Source organism: Triticum urartu, chromosome 1 (assembly GCF_003073215.2).
Source record: "Triticum urartu cultivar G1812 chromosome 1, Tu2.1, whole genome shotgun sequence".
NCBI lineage: Eukaryota > Viridiplantae > Streptophyta > Magnoliopsida > Poales > Poaceae > Triticum > Triticum urartu.
In genome coordinates this window covers 355,062,683-355,078,858 of record NC_053022.1, presented here as the reverse complement: position 1 = coordinate 355,078,858, position 16,176 = coordinate 355,062,683, and the positions used below count along the sequence as shown (strand labels likewise).

At 46.7% G+C, this 16,176-nt stretch overlaps 3 protein-coding genes across 5 annotated transcripts; 1 reads left to right on the top strand and 2 right to left on the bottom strand.

Moving 5' to 3' along the window:
- Positions 1-292: 292 nt before the first annotated feature.
- On the top strand, positions 293-2,130 carry LOC125512084. Of its 3 annotated transcripts, XM_048677172.1 has the most exons (3): positions 293-511; positions 603-1,506; positions 1,654-2,130. In XM_048677172.1, exons 2-3 carry the CDS (start codon positions 613-615, stop codon positions 1,957-1,959), a joined length of 1,200 nt encoding a protein of 399 aa, XP_048533129.1. In that variant the 5' UTR covers positions 293-511; positions 603-612; the 3' UTR covers positions 1,960-2,130. The 3 variants fall into 3 exon arrangements, with proteins under 3 accessions (XP_048533129.1, XP_048533121.1, XP_048533122.1); XM_048677164.1 differs by having other exon boundaries at positions 603-2,130; XM_048677165.1 differs by having other exon boundaries at positions 296-511; positions 592-2,130.
- A 1,783-nt stretch (positions 2,131-3,913) lies between these two features.
- LOC125512122 lies at positions 3,914-4,750 on the bottom strand. The gene has a single exon (XM_048677191.1). The coding sequence runs from the start codon at positions 4,646-4,648 to the stop codon at positions 4,142-4,144; it is 507 nt and encodes a 168-aa protein (XP_048533148.1). The 5' UTR covers positions 4,649-4,750; the 3' UTR covers positions 3,914-4,141.
- Positions 4,751-6,184: 1,434 nt separating this feature from the next.
- On the bottom strand, positions 6,185-8,672 carry LOC125512113 (ADP-ribosylation factor-like). The gene is made up of 6 exons (XM_048677181.1): positions 8,366-8,672; positions 7,901-7,991; positions 7,661-7,776; positions 7,146-7,205; positions 6,983-7,048; positions 6,185-6,650 (listed from the first exon to the last, which is right to left on the bottom strand). The coding sequence occupies exons 1-6, from the start codon at positions 8,420-8,422 to the stop codon at positions 6,465-6,467; spliced, it is 576 nt and encodes a 191-aa protein (XP_048533138.1). The 5' UTR covers positions 8,423-8,672; the 3' UTR covers positions 6,185-6,464.
- Between the last annotated feature and the right edge of the window lie 7,504 nt (positions 8,673-16,176).

Here is a 16,176-nt window from a genome sequence, read left to right as displayed (position 1 = left end):
GTCCATCCAACAGCCAGCGAAGCGGCATATATTTTCTAGTTATCCGCCGTGGCGTTCGTTATGACTTGAAACTGCCAGACAAACCCGTTCACTTGCCATCCAGCCCCGGCGACCGTTCGTGAGGTAGTATTTTTTTCTAGGGGTGTTCACGAGTTAGCTTTCCCGTAAAATAAAGCAAAACGACGAAGCACTCTGGGCCTGGGCTTGTGCCGAAATTCAACCGAAAGCGAGATAGAAAAGCCCAACGAAGCCCAAGGCTTGTCGTGCGGTGTTGCTGTCGGAATCGCTTTCTGGAGAAGTAAACGGAAGCAAATCAAATCGAATTTCAATCCAATGCGCAGACATCTCTACACCTCTTCCCTGTGGGAGGCGGAGGCGGAGGCGGAGGCGGTGCCGGAGCGGCCGGCCCCAGGACTATATTAGGAGGAGGAAGCGGCGGCGAAGGTTCTTGTTCCGCCCGCTGCTTCTCCCTGGATTCGATCTATTGATACGCGCTTCCGGCGGCCCGCAGGTTCGCGTCGCTCCCGATCCCCTTTCCGCGAGTTGTTCCAAACCCTTGTTCGATTCGTTTCTCAGATCTTAATCTTCTAGGGCTATTCCAGACCGATCCTCATGGCCGGCTGGACCGATTCCGGCGGCAGCCGGGGGCGAGGAGGAGGGGGAGGCGGCGGCGGCTTCTCAAACCGCGGCGGCGGCAACGCCAACAACAACACCATGTGGAGAGAGAGAACGCCACCGCAGCCGCAGCCTCAGCCGCCGCCGCAGCAACAGCAACAGCAACAGCATCACCACCAACAACAGCACCATCAGCAGCAGCAGCAGCATCGCTACCGTCCTGTCAACCACAATGACCACTCCTCGCAGCACCCGCGCCACCCACCGGCGGGGGAGCTGGACCGACACCAAGGGCAGGGAGGCTCCTCCACTTCCACCCGGCGCCCGCGGCCAACTCGTCCACCACAGCCTCGCCCCACCTTCACAGACCACAAGCCGTCTCCTACCTCCACACCCAATGCCAATGAACCGGACGACAAGGCCAGGTGCAATGCTGCCAATTTCGAGTGCAACGTCTGCTTTGACATGGCAGACGACCCCGTAGTCACCAAGTGCGGCCATCTCTTCTGCTGGGACTGCCTCTACCAGTGGCTCCATGTCCACTCCAACCACCGCGAGTGCCCTGTCTGCAAGGGCCAGGTCGCTGACGATGCCATTATACCCATCTATGGACGTGGCGGCTCTGCAGCGTCTGTTCACGCCGCACCGCCGAGGCCCACTGGGGCCAGAGTTGAAAGCTCCAGACAGCAGCAGCTGCAGCAGTTTGCTGCTTCCAACTTGAATATGATGATGGACGAAGATGATGAAGACGACGACCCCTTTCTCGAGGAGATTAGTCTTCGTTTTGGAGTTAATTCGCTGAGAGGTGGTATGATGATCATACCCGATGATGACATCGAACAAGATTATGATGACTACACTGATCCCTACCTCCACCGCAACTTTGATGAGGTATATGGCCTTGATTTAATGCGACTCCCATTGTTTAGATCTGCTGACGCCGCTGAAGCCGTGATTGGCTCTTCCCGGCGACATGGTCATCATAGTGTTTTTTCTGATGACATTATGGATACATTCTTTGACAACACAACCCATCAGGAGCCAGATTTTGGTTACCGCGGTGGTCGGCGTCAGCGCGGGAGAGCAAGAGGAACAACATCTGCAGATCATTTTAACGATCACATCGTTGGCATGGTGTTGGGGAGTAGCTTGAGGATCGAGGACAGCAGCGGTGCATCTTACCGTGACACCGGTGCTGGTCCTCATCATCATATTAATAATACAGGTGGTTCCTCTCGGCCTAATGGTGGATGGGAGAGAAGAGGAAGAAGCAACCATAATTCGAATTCCGGTGGTGGAAGAGGAACGCAGAATAGCAGGAGGCAAGGAGCAAATTACAATTGATCATGGCCTGAAAGTGGCAATCAAATAAATCCAGCCTTGAATTATTCTTTCTTCTGATTCTCTGTTCTGTTACTTTTGTAGTCGCCCCATCTGGGCACCTTGATAAGCATATATTTGACTATTGGGGTGAATGTTTCTTCTCGTTGATGCAATTAACATTACATGTGGTTATATACTCTTTGCCATTGCTTGCTATATCACTTCATGGTATGATTCTATTGATGCTATAGATAATTTGATTGGAAGTACTTGGCAGAAGGTGGTCATGCTGTTGATCCTATGTAAATGGTACTCCCTCTGTAAACTAATATAAGAGTGTTTAGATCACTAGTTTAGTATTCTAAACACTCTTATATTAGTTTACGGAGGGAGTAGTTTGATTCCTGCTTGTTGGGTAGAATTAGGAAGTAGTATGACCAGGACATGTCTCTGGAAGAAGAGTAGGACTATATAGCAAGATGGCAAGAAACTTACAAGAACTCGGCCTAGTTCCAACAAACAGACTCAAAGCCAACTACTGTCTAAACTATCACTATCCATCTCTTTGGCAAACTTCCAGAGCTGAAATTCTGAAAAATGAGATTGGCCAATTCAGGCTCCTTCGCCTGGAGCGCCAGATTTCTGAAAACCGGGCACCGTGCCGTTTCCATACGCTCCAGGCGATTAAGATAATCAGAGTGTCAAACTCCCTCCCTCTTGCTGCACTTGGGAATCAGGTTTCTAGCGTGCAGCCACCAGGGTCCTAGACTGTCAACAGGGAAGAAGTTCTGTTCTGAAGACATGGTACCAAACCTGTTGAGATCTTGCAGACAGAGATAACAGGAAGCCATGTCATCTTGAAGGCTATGCTGGACTCTGTGATCCAGATCCTGTACTGAATGCCAAGCGAAAGTTTTGCAAGTGTTGGAAAAGGGGATAGCCACGACCTCTGCATCAAGCGATGAATACCATCCCTCCAGATGCAATTAGCAGTACTGAATCTAATCTGTCCGGGCGAAATCCCTGGCCGGCCGCATCCGCGGCGATGCCTGAGGGCGCCGTGTTCCTCCTTGGAGACGTCCGACAGGTCTAATCCCCTACTCCGCACTCCCCCCTTCCCCCTGTTCTCCCGAGTGAAAGCCCTAACTTTGTTGGGCGGAGGCGGCACCGGCGCCCTCGGCGTCGTATCCTTCTTGAAGACGCCGTTTTGGGAGGTGCTCGTCGGTGGGCGCTGTTGGGGTGCGGGTGGTGGCGTCGGTGGTGCCCTCTGTCCTAGTTGCTGCTTTTCCTCCTCTGGTTGCTGGATGTGGGGAGCGGTGGTGTTCTGCTTGAGGAGAAGCTCCGGTAGCTCATCTTGGGTGCGCTGACCCACTGTATGTGGCCATTTTCCGGCGGCATCCACCATTGTTCTTGGGGAACTTTATCATCTCGCGACGGTACGGCACCTTCGATCCAGGCGAGGAGGTTGTGGCCTCCTTCGGAGATGGATGTTGTTGGATGTGCCGTGCCGGGGTCTGTAGTAGCTTGGTGATGGCGTTCCCCGATGGTGCGGGTCTGCCTTTCTCCTCTTGAGCCGCGTGTTCTTGTTCTCGGCGCTTTGTTCATGGAGGAGGACCTCGGCGTCTACGACTTCATGCTTCATTGCTGCTTTCCAGCGCCTTTGTATATTTCCGCTCTGTGTTTTCTTTCTCGCTGCCTATGGGTGTATGCTTGAAACCCTGGCCGGTTGATTGCTTTATTAATTCAAAGCCGAGCTAGGCTCAAGCCCTATCTCGAGCTCGGCCGATGCCTTCTCTCTAAAAATCTAATCTGTCCTTGGCACAACAGCTTGTAGACAGAGATACTCTGTAAGAACCAGTTGGGCGGCTCCAGCGCCAAGAGAACTTGCAATCCCCACCTGCATTCCTGCTAGTGCTGTAGACCGCATCCCAAAGCCGATCGAACATACTAGTCCTGGACAAGGCCAGCGGTGGAATGAGGGCTACCAGCAATGTCCAATCGAATCATCAAATGTACAACAAGGAGATTGTGCAGTGCTTCTCGAATGAACTCAAACGATCGACTAGGAAATACTCCTTATTGTCCCAGGCTAGGAGTATATAGTAAACAAAAGGAAATACTATATGGCTAGAACTCGAACGAAAGCTTCAGTGAACTAGTAGTAGAAGGACTAAAGGAGCTAGCTAGGAGGGGGCGCCGCGGTTCAGTTGTCGTCGCCGTAGGCGAGGAAGCGGTAGCGCTCCTCGTAGGGCCCGTCGAAGTGGAGGTCCGCCTCCAGCCACTTGGGGTACCGGACCAGGTCGCCGGCCACGAAGTGCATGTACTCCTCGCCGGTGGTGGCCCCGGCGGGGAGCACGCGGACCTCGCCGGCGACGATGTACACGAGCTGGTCCACCTGCCAGTCCCAGGCCAGGTGGCAGCGGCCCCCCGTGCGCCACGTCGACCACGTCTCCATCGCCCGCAGCGCCTCCACCCGCTCCTGCGCCGCCGCGCCGCGCACCACGCGCACCTTGTACACGTCCTCCACGGGGCGCCGGCCCAGCACCCGCCCGTCTGTCGCTGCTGCTGCTGCTGCCCCCGCCGCCGCCGCTAAGCCGCACCTCCTCCTCCTGCTGCTAGCGGCAGCGCCGGTCACGGGGATGCTGACCGAGATGGGAATTTGGGGGAGGTGGGCGAGATGGCATCCCGCCCAGGCCGTTCCTGCTGCCATCTCTCTTGCTCACGCTGACTGCTACGCTCTCGTCTCGCCTTGCCTGCTTCCTTTACCTTATCCTCCCTCCCTCCTCGCTCGGCTATGGACGGGGCATATATTTACGTCTTTACCAGTCTCCAATTAGTTATTTAGTGCCTTGGGGTTGGGGGTGTAACACGGAGTTAGTTGGCGAACGTTCGCTAGGCGGATGGCAATCACGAACAATTAGCTGTAGGAGGGTGACAATTTCTGGAGACTAGCATGTCACTGTAGTGAATGCATTTTTTTTAGAAAAAATTGCCGTCGTTTGATCTCGATCAAACGGCTGCGATCTGGCAGTTCCTTCTTAGTTACCCTTCAAAGGAATTTTACATTGTCTTTTTTTCGGGAAAAACTTTCAATCTATTCATCTTTAATTATGGTAGTACAACGAACACTAGAAATAATAAAAATTACATTCAGATCCGTAGACCACCTAGCGACGACTACAAGCACTGAAGCGGGCCGAAGGCGCGCCGCTGTTATCGCCCCTCCCTCGCCGGAGCCGGGCAAACCTGTTGCAGTAGACAGTCGGAAAGTCGTCGTGCTAAAGCCCCGTAGAACCAACGCACCAGATCAGCAACCACCGCGGATGAAGAGTGTAGATCAAAAGGATCCAATCTGAAAATACACGAACGAAAACGAACGACGAACAGATTCGAGCAAATTCAACAAAGACAGATCCGCCGGAGACACAACTCCACACACCCACCAACAATGCAAGATGCATCACCGGAACGGGGCTAGACGGGGAGACCTTTATTCCAGCTTCAGGGAGCCGCCACCATCTCGCCTTCCTGAGCAGGACACAAACCCTAATAAAGCTCGAAAAAAGATCTAAAAATGAAGCCCTTCCACCGGCAAGGGCCGAGATCCACTCCGCCTCCATGGCCATAGGGCCACCGGAGACGGGATGGACCGGTGCCGGCGCGGTGGGAGGCAGAAAGCTAGGTTTTTTGGAGGCGGCGGCTAGTGATACAAAAGCTCACGCATAGGTTCAGGCACAAGTCCGAACCAGACAATATTCACACTCTGATTTCTACTCCCTCCGTCCCATAATGCAGGGCTTTTTTTTGACACTACTAGCAAAAGCTAGATGATGAGCTGCAGTATTGCACTCTCTTCTTATATTTCTGATAAGAAAATCATCTTGGTTCTTCAAGGGCTTGATTTCTTCAGATATTCTCCGCAACTTTTCTTAAATACATCTATTTGTTTCTGCTGACTCCAACAACAACAACAGCAACAACATTATCCAACTCCAAAATAGTAGGGGTCCGAGGAATATCATTCACAATTTTCATACCTAGTACTCCCTTCGTCCCAAAAGCTTGAGATACTTATTTCGGGACGGAGGGAGTACAACACAGACCCTTTGCTTCAGCTTCTTCGACATGGATTTGAAGCAGCTAACGCCACCACGTCCACAACACCACCAATCCAAGAAAAGCATCCCATAATTTTCCATTTTTAGCGTTGGCATTCTAGCTAGTCATTCCCAACAAACGAACAAAGTAGAGTAAATACTGTGATTTCTTCAGACTAAACCACAAATATGAGCGTGTCATGCCATCAGTAGAAACATCAGTATTTACATCCCACAATCCTAGAGTAGAACAGAATAGATATGCGCTTCTAACTAGGAGGAGCACCCCCTCTTCAGAAACGCATCTCCTCTTGCGAATCATTCATACTACAACAAATCTGTCGACCACATCAAAGGGCAGCCACAGGGCAGACACAAAAAGGAAAAATGAGGTGCCAAGAAACACAGACGAGCCATCCCTGTTACTCTTTACGCCGATGTCGAAGCTAACCGCCCTGTAGCTCGCATTTCATCCAGAGTCGTCGCTAGCCAGTCCAAGCCTTCGTACAGGCCATCGCCTTTAAGAGCACATGTGCCTTGGATGTGCCAGATGCGGTTGTTCAGGTCATACAGACCAAGACCCTCACATACTTCCATCGGGGTCATTGCTCCCCTCTGCATTCACAAGACACACAGGCACTACATGATTAAGCATACAAGGAGTGAAAATAAACCTGTTTTCTAAGGCAGAATAAACTCTTCCTTTTCACAAGTGAAACTGAAAATATCAACAAAAGGCTACTTCAGCCCTACATAAATGCAGCATGTCCATATATGTAAACAATGTAAATCCCCTACAATCTGCAAACTCTTTATATATGCACGCAAGAAGCAAGTCCAAAACAACCAGTCTTAAGGCAGAGAATTATAATCTACTAGTATTCTACACAAACCACACCATCTTGAACAAGTGCACGTGATACCAAAAGAAACCATGACAAGCATACCATGTCTTGCTTGTTAGCAAACACCAATAATACACTGTTGAGCATAAATGGGTCATTGATTATGGCCTGCAAGAGATAATAGATTACAGTAAGTTAGAGCACATATCACAACAGATATTACCACAGAAACAGGAACAGGTTCTCGATAAGAAATGCCATAAACCTGAAATTCAGCCCTGGCTCTTCCAATTCTATCCCTGTCGAGGGAATCGACCACATAGATCTGCAAGTTAACAAACGCAACAGAGAAAGCTTACATCTCAAGAAAGCAGTGTCATATCACAAATCACTATGCCCCATCAATAAATCAAAGGCGAGTTCTAGCATGATCCACAAAGACGAAGGTCCTAGGCTAGGTAGGGAGATGTGTAGTAACATCCAGACACTTATCCTGTTTGGCTAACAATTCTACCATGTCTGTTTTTGGTGCCTCAGCAGCTAAGAGCACTAACGTATGCAAATATCCACAGTAGATAAGCTAATTGACCATCTTTCCTGGTGACTGCTACTGAACTTGTTCATAAATCAGATGGGCACAAAAGAGAAGCAAGTAAAGAATGAAACAACTAACTGGAGGAAAGGAACTTATAGCTTTAGTAGTCCTATATGTTCCTATGTTGAATCGCTACTTAAAATACAACGAAACAACAAGCAAGCATATGGAATGAGAGTAATGACCAGAGCATCCGTGTTGTTGAAGTAGTGCCTCCACAAGGGCCTCAATTTCTCCTGGCCGCCCACATCCCACACAGTGAACACTACATTCTTGTACTGAACCTTCTCAACATTGAAACCTGCCCACGAATGGATTAACTAGCAAAGTAGTTCAAGGGCTTCGTGTTTAGTCGTATGAAAGCACACTGCACGAGCCCAAAATTAGTTAATAAGTAAAGAGATAGGCAGGCAGGTATGTTGTACCAATGGTGGGGACGGTGGAGAGTACTTCGCCAATGTGTAGCTTGTAGAGTATGGTGGTTTTACCGGCTGCATCCAACCCAAGCATCACCACCTAGCATAAGGCAACAGGCCGTTCCATTAGAATCGAGGAGCACAACGAATTAGCTTGGATCTTCGTGCCCTCTGAGTATCTCTGATGGTACATGGATGGTATGCATACATAGTGCGATGAAAATAGCAACTAACATGACAAAAGCAGCTAGTAAGAAAGCGAGCATCATCACATCACATGGTTGAGATGTAAAATCTGCTAGCTCCTCAGTTGTATGTATTCATCAGGATGAAAACAAATCAAATCAGACAGAATCATATGAAACTAATAGTAAATCAAAGGAGGAGCGGATCGATATGTGCTCTGATCGAAGGTCGACCGATCCATTCGCCCAACAAACTAATTAGGAGAAGAGAGGAGAGAAGAGGGCGCACCCGCATCTCCTTGTTGCCAAAGAAGGCATCGAAGAGCTTGCGAAAGGCCTGGCCCATCTCCCTCCCTCCTTGGATCAGGAGAATCTGGCCGGCTGGTCGGCCGCCGAAGAGGATGGGAATGGACCGGCTTCTGGAAGTTTCTGCTGCGTGTGTGAGGTTCGGGGTAGGATCGATCGGCCCCGCCCCTGCCTGCCTGCCTTGCTTCCTCTGGTCGAAGTCGGAGCCGGAGACGACGGGGGAGGAGGAGGAGGAGGTGGAGATGCTGAGCTCACTGGCGTTGGGGGGTGGTAGCGGATGCCCAAGGAATAATCTGGGCCGTCTACTTTTACGTGGGCCCCAACGACCATGTGAGCGGGTTGCAGTTAGGTTAGGTCGGGTTAAGCTGTTTTTTTTTGCAACTGGGTTGGAGAAGTATCACCTTTTTCTTTAACTGATTCTAAAAATACTCCCTCCGTTCCGAATTACTTGTCTTGAATTTGTCTAGATACGAAGGTATCTAGCACTAAAATGAGTCTAGATACATCCGTATCTAGACAAATCCAAGACAAGTAATTCGGAACGGAGGGAGTATATATTATTTTGACAACCTAAAAGAAAAGGCCAATTCTTTATTCTGAAATAGAAAGAGCTTTATGTATAATTATGCATAACCAATTCCGCAGGTAGGACGAGAATTGAGAGTAGCTCAGATGGTTAGGTTCCTTACGGTGAAACCAGTCCACCAAGTTTAAAGTCCTAAACTTCGACACTGGTGCTCGTATTTTCATGTATTTATCTGAGACTTTCCCGTGATGTTAGGAGGAGACGTTCCCGTCGACTGCGAAGACAGGTGTGCACGTGTGTGTTCTTAAGAGTAAGTGTATCTATGTGTATGTGGGCTTCTACATTTGTACCGTGTTAAAAAATTGCACGCAGGACAAAATGAGCTTTGTGTAACTTTAATTTACACCAAATTAGCTTTTTTGCTCATAAAAGGTTTTCATTAATTAAACAGAGTCATTACTGCCCTGTCGACAAAGGATGTCAACCTCCTCAGGGGCACTACGAAGCCATACAGCGGTTTGGGCAATAACCACCCCCTCCTTCTGGGTGAGTGTGTGGCTAGCTTTGTTTTGCTCCCGTTTGATCAATGTTATCTCACGCTATGGGCCTGCAATGAGCTGCCGGATATCTCCAACCATTGCAACCACCGAAGACCTATTGGCCTTGGAGTCATTGTTCATGTGGGCCACCGAAGAGCAGCCCGTCTTCACGATGAGTCTGTTTGGACTCCGCTCAAGGGCCAGAGTCACTCCCTCCATTAGCACCGCCATCTCCACCTCAAGGGCGCTCATACATATGTGAATGAAGCGACAAGATGAGTAAATGACAACACTTGCGTGATCTCGGAGTATCATTCCAACACCTCCTGTGCTCTCCTCTTCCTTCCATGCACTGTCCATGTTCAGATTTACCCAACTGAATGGTGGCTTTCATCATCGCTCGAGAGGTCGTGTGCTTGCAGTCATCATTTTACAGAGCCAAACTAGTTATATACCTGTGTGTTAGCACAGAAAAATGGAACCTTCAATAAAAATGTTCATCCAAATCAAACACACTCCAATGACAAATTTTATCTCCCTCGCCCTCATGCAGAAGCCTCGATTCATCCAACATTCAACGTAGCTCTCATGTGCAGTGTCTATCAAATGATAAATGTCGGTATTTCCCCAAAGAGGAAGGGGTGATGCAGTACAACTACGGTAGGTATTTCCCTTAGTTATGAAACCAAGGTTATCAATCCAGTAGGAGAATCAAGCAACACTATGTAAACGGTACCTGCACACAAAGAACAAATACTTGCAACCCGACGCATAAGAGGGGTTGTCAATCCCTCCACGGTAAAAAGATAGATTAAATTGTATGAGATTGGATAAATAGATCTAGCAAGAACACAAAATAAAGTAAGTAAAGAAAAAGTACAACAAGGTATTTTGGGGGTTTTTGGAAATATAGATCTGAAAACAATATGATAAAAGATAGACCCGGGGCCGTAGATTTCACTAGTGGCTTCTCTCGAGAAAATAGCGTACGATGGGTAAACAAATTATTGTTGGGAAATTGATAGAAGATCAAATAATTGTGAAGATATCCAAGGCAATGATCATGTATATAGGCATCACGTCAAATATTAGTAGACCGACTTCTGCCTGCATCTACTACTATTACTCCACACATCGATCGTTATCCAGCATGCTCTAGTGTATTAAGTTCATGGAGAAACAGAGTAATGCAATAAGAACGATGACATGATGTAGACAAGATCTATTCATGTAGGAATAGACCCCATCTTTTTATCCTTAATAGCAATGATACATACATGCCTCGCTACCCCTTATGTCACTGGGTAAGGATACCGCAAGATCGAACCCATCACAAAGCACCTCTTCCCATTGCAATAAAAAATTGATCTAGCCGGCCTAACTAAACCAAAGATTCAGAGAAGAAATACGAGGCTATAAATAATCATGCATATAATCGATCAAATAAAACTCAAATAATATTCATGGATATAGATCTGATCATAAACTCAAACTTCATCGGATCCCAACAAACACACCGCAAAAAGTCATTACATCAAATAGATCTCCAAGAACAACGAGGAGAACATTGTATTGAGAATCAAAAAGAGAGAAAAAGCCATCTAGCTACTGCCTACAGACCCGTAGGCCTATGGTGAACTACTCATGCATCATCAGAGGAGCACCAATGAGGATGATGAACCCCTCCGTGATCGTGTTCCCCTCCAGTAGAGTGCCGGAATAGGGCTCTAGATTGAATCTCGTGGTTCTGGAACTTGCGGTGGCTGGAATTGTGTTTCGTCGACTCCTCTATGGTTTCTGGAATATTTGGGTATTTATAGAGTCGAGAGGCGGTGGAGGAGACGTACCCCTGTGGCCCCACAACCCATCAGGGCGCGCCTGGGCCTCCTGGCGCGCCCTGATGTCTTGTGGGCCCCACATACCTCCCCTCTGGTGCTTCCTTGGCTCCCAAGTTGTCTTCTGGTCCCAAAAAATCTCCAAAAAGTTTCGCTACATTTGGACTCTGTTTGGTACCGATATTCTGCGAAGTAAAAAAAAAGCAAAAAGCAACAATTGGCACTTGGCACTATGTCCATAGGTTAGTCCCAAAAAATGATATAAATTTGCTATAAAATGATTGTAAAACATCCAAGAATGATAATATAACAACATGGAACAATCAAAAATTATAGATACGTTGGAGACGTATCAGCATCCCTAAGCTTAATTATTGCTCGTCCTCGAGTAGGTAAATGATAAAAACAGAATTTTTGAAGTGGAATGTTGCCTAACCTGTTCATCACATATTATTTTCTTTTGTAGCATGGACATTTGGACTTTTAGATGGTTCAAAGCAATAGTCCATATTTGACATGAAGACTTCAATACTCAAGCATATCAACAAGCAACCATATCTTTCAAAATATCAACACTAAAGAAGTTATCCCTAGCCCATCATGCTCAATCATTGATCCATTCACGGAACACACTTGAGTATTAGCTACATCCAATGCACAAGTGTTGTCATAGTGCTCCCTAGTTGGTGCTTTATAAGAGAAGATGGAGACTCAAATAAAAATAAAAATTGCATAAAATAAATAGATAGGCCCTTCACAGAGGGAAGTAGAGATTTGTAGATGTGCCAGAGCTCAAAGCAAACATTTAGAGATAAATATTTTGAGAGGCATGCTTTTCCTGTGAACGAAAACGACTGAGTAGTTCCCAGTACTTTTCATGCTAGATACATCATAGGCGGTTCCCAAATAGAAAATAAAGTTTATTCCTTTTCCCACCATTTTTTCACAATCCATGGCTAGCTGTATCCACGGGTGCCTTCCATACCAACACTTTCCAAGGAATTTATTATTGAACAACATAAATATATTTTTTGCATTTCAGGACTGGGCATCCCTATTACCTTTGCTACACTCTTGTGCAATGGTAAGTGAATAAACACTCATCTTGAGAATAACACATCTAGCATAAAAAATATTGGCCACCCCCTGTCGCTTCATGAGCGGTACGGGCACATAAAAAAGAATTTTATTTTGAAAATTAGAGTTGGCACATACAAATTTACTTGGAACAACACGAAAATACCGCATATAGGTAGGTATGGTGGACTCATATGGCAAAACTCGGTTTAAGGATTTGGGATGCATAAGTATTATTCCCACTTAGTAGAAATGAAGGCTAGCAAATAGATTGAGAAGCAACCAACCAAGAAACAACAATTCTCATAAACCAACGTTAAGCATAATTAACACCGAATAATGCACCACAAGTAGGATGTAATTTCATTGCATAATTATTGACTTTCGTGCTTGCATAGGGAACCACAAACCTTAACACCAATATTCTTACTAAAGCACAATTACTCACCAACATGACTCACATATTACTATCTCCATATCTCAAAACTATTGCAAGGAATCAAACTTATCATATCCAATGATCTACATGAAAGTTTTTATTATATCCTTCTTGAATATTCATCATATTAGGAGTGATGGGCACATGCTTCTCCGTACTGATTCGTATGGAATTAGCCCGACCCGGCGATCAAATTCTTGGTGGGAATCATCAACTTTATAATGTTTTAATAGACGGCTCATGCTTTTTTAATGATCTTTTTTATGGTTATGTCGGCGATGATAGGTGGATTTGGTAATTGGTTTGTTCCGATTCTAATAGGTGCACCTGACATGGCATTTCCACGATTAAATAATATATCATTCTGGTTTTTGCCACCAAGTCTCTTGCTCCTATTAAGCTCAACCTTAGTAGAAGTGGGCAGCAGCACTGGGTGGACAGTCTATCCGCCCTTAAGTGGTATTACCAGCCGTTCTGGAGGAGCAGTTGATTTAGCAATTTTTAGTCTTCATCTATCAGGTATTTCACCAATTTTAGGATCTATCAATTTTATAACAACTATCTTCAACATGCGTGGACCTGGAATGACTATGCATAGATTACCACTTTTTGTGTGGTCCGTTCTAGTGACAGCATTCCTACTTTTATTATCACTTCCGGTACTGGCGGGGGCAATTACAATGTTATTAACCGATCGAAACTTTAATACAACCTTTGATTCTGTCCGATATATTATCTCATATCTCCTTTTCGTTCCATGGCGGGGCGTGGATGTGACGGACCCTGGCAGTGCATCTACTCTCTTATACGATCCTCTTCTGGGTCCTTTCGTGCTCATACGCCACCTTCTTGAAGCTGTCGTTTACTCCTCAATTCTTTCCATGACATCTGCTTCCTGCGATTTTTGGTTTTACTTAGACCTTCATTTAGTCCTGTATTGACTGTTATCAAAGAATATCTCAAACCTTGAGTCTATCCGACGTCATTAGGGAGGCCTCTGTTCTATGGCTCCATTCTAGTGATATAGCTCTGACATAGGATGTCTTTACTGTGAATTTAGATGCAGCATTCTGAGAAGAGAGCTCGTGCTTTCACTTATGTTTACTGTTGGTGCTTAGACGTTGGATATGCGTTTGTTTCTTCTACTTTCACGCAGCTTAACCATGATCGTAGTATGTGTCCGACAGGAATCAAAATTGTAATTCTCTCTTTGCTACCGAGTGATGGGCGGTATGGTGTCGAATGACAATATCTCAAAAAACACAATCATGTCTTATTTGCTTGTAGGGTTTCCATCTTAGTCTCTCAACCACTCAGAGTGAAGCCTCTACATGAGATCATATGTTCTAGCGGAACTCTGGGCTGAGAAAGATATCTACTCGCAAGTGAGTAATGGATAATGAATTAGGTTGAGTGTGGTTGCACAGTTTTCCACTACTTACTCATTCCTCTGCAATGCAGGAATTGCCTGCATTTTTGTGGCGGTATATATAGTTTTTGCTGACGATTAAGAACGCTCTCTGAATTAATTGAGAGGTGGGGGGTAAGATACGTACTTCCTGAGCTGAGGTTCGTACCAAAGGTAATAATCCTGCAGCGTGGTAGGCCGTCAAATTCCGTATTCTTGAGGAATCAGCCGGGGCCTCTATTTATTCCGAGAGCGAGCAGTCTGACCCTTCCTTCTGCCCTATGCTATTCTCTAAGGAGCTTACATGATCGGCGATACACCTCGAGCCGCGATGTGCGGTATTCCCAGTCCTTTACACTTCATATGCGCTTACGCTGTCGATGAAATTCTGCTACGTGCGCAAAGAACAGGTTTGCAGATTGACGGAAGTATAACTAACGTTCGAGTGTTGAGAGGCATTCCTCCTCGTCGTCAGTCTTCCGGTATCTCTGTCGGCATACGTGTTCGGATAGGTGAGCTAGTGGTAGCAGTGTACCCTAAACAGCTAGTCGACGGATAACTACCTCTCAGATTGCTTAGAACAGCAATACCCGCGAGAGCAACAGTAGAGATGGTTGAGTAGCAAAGAGCCGTTCCGGCGTTCTGTCGAAGTGAGTTTGGAGAGACTTCCTGGCGCTGATACCCGACCAGAGCGAGAGGAAAAGCTGAGATAGCGAGGACAAAATCCCCTCTTCCTCCATTCAAAGGATGCTTAACTAGATAATATAGGTTGGGGATAATAAGGTGTGATTGCATGTGAAGGAGGAGTTAGGGTGGGCTCGCTGTCTTCTTGCCCCTTATCCCGAACCGCGCCCGAATTGGTGTGTGTGCGGCGTTGTTCGTTGGGTCAAGGTGAAAACTGGTTGTGAACGCGCAAAGACAATTTCCTCTCACTTTGGCTGGGAGTATATGCGTCGGGCTCCTTGCTCAACCTAAGCTCATGCTCGATCTCTGATTACGTCTCACACCTGTGGTCATCGTTCGTGTGGAGAATTAGCTCGTCTCATCCTCTTTGAAGTCTTTAGGATTTCCTCTATTTTCCTTTCAAGGGCTGAGAAGGCCAAATTAATTTTGATATCGTCGTGAAGGGAAGGGGGGCAGCTGGTTCTCCAATCTCTAACGGGGGTTCTGTATAGAACCTGCGAAAGAGAGCCTTAAAGAAAAAAAAGCAAACCCTTAATACTACCATCTCTCATAATTTCATGTGGGGAGGACAAGGATGGGCCTCGCATGTGAGTCACGCCCCTTCAGTTGGACGTGTAAGCAGGAGGTATGCCGCGTGAGCAGAGCGAGGCTCTCGCCACTAGTCTTTCCGATGTGGGTCGTACGTAACACCAGGATTGAATGTTACTCATAACCTTGGAATGCCATCACGGCTATCAGTGCTTGCCCGAGTGGCCTCGTTTACACACACTTTATAGACCTTGACACTTAATTTACGTTAACTATGTCGGTGCAGGGATAACTCATGTCGTTCAGATTTGTTCCTCTCCAGGTGAGCGAAAGAATATTAAGCCAGTATAGGTCCTTAGCCTATTGTTTCGCATAAATGCCACTCAACTCGTATTCATTCCCTCCGGAGAGACAACCAACTCTGCACTCTCGGAGAGACTTATCATTCATGTGAAATCGCTCACCGAGATCTCCTGTCATAACACAACCCAGGTTGTACTTGATGACCAATACTGAAGTCACCAATTCCATGGATAACCTATGCGTATCTATTAGCGAGTAATCTCGCTGTCACTGTATCAAGTAACAATTTGTATCTTCAGACTCGTACATGCCTATCAAAAACCTTACGATGTATGTTAGTACCCCTACTCGGCGTTCTGGGATTTGTGTATGTGACGTACAGATAGACCGAAGACCATGCACTTGCTTATAGGCACAGTAACAGCCAACGCAGCGTGATCTTGGGGATTACGCCA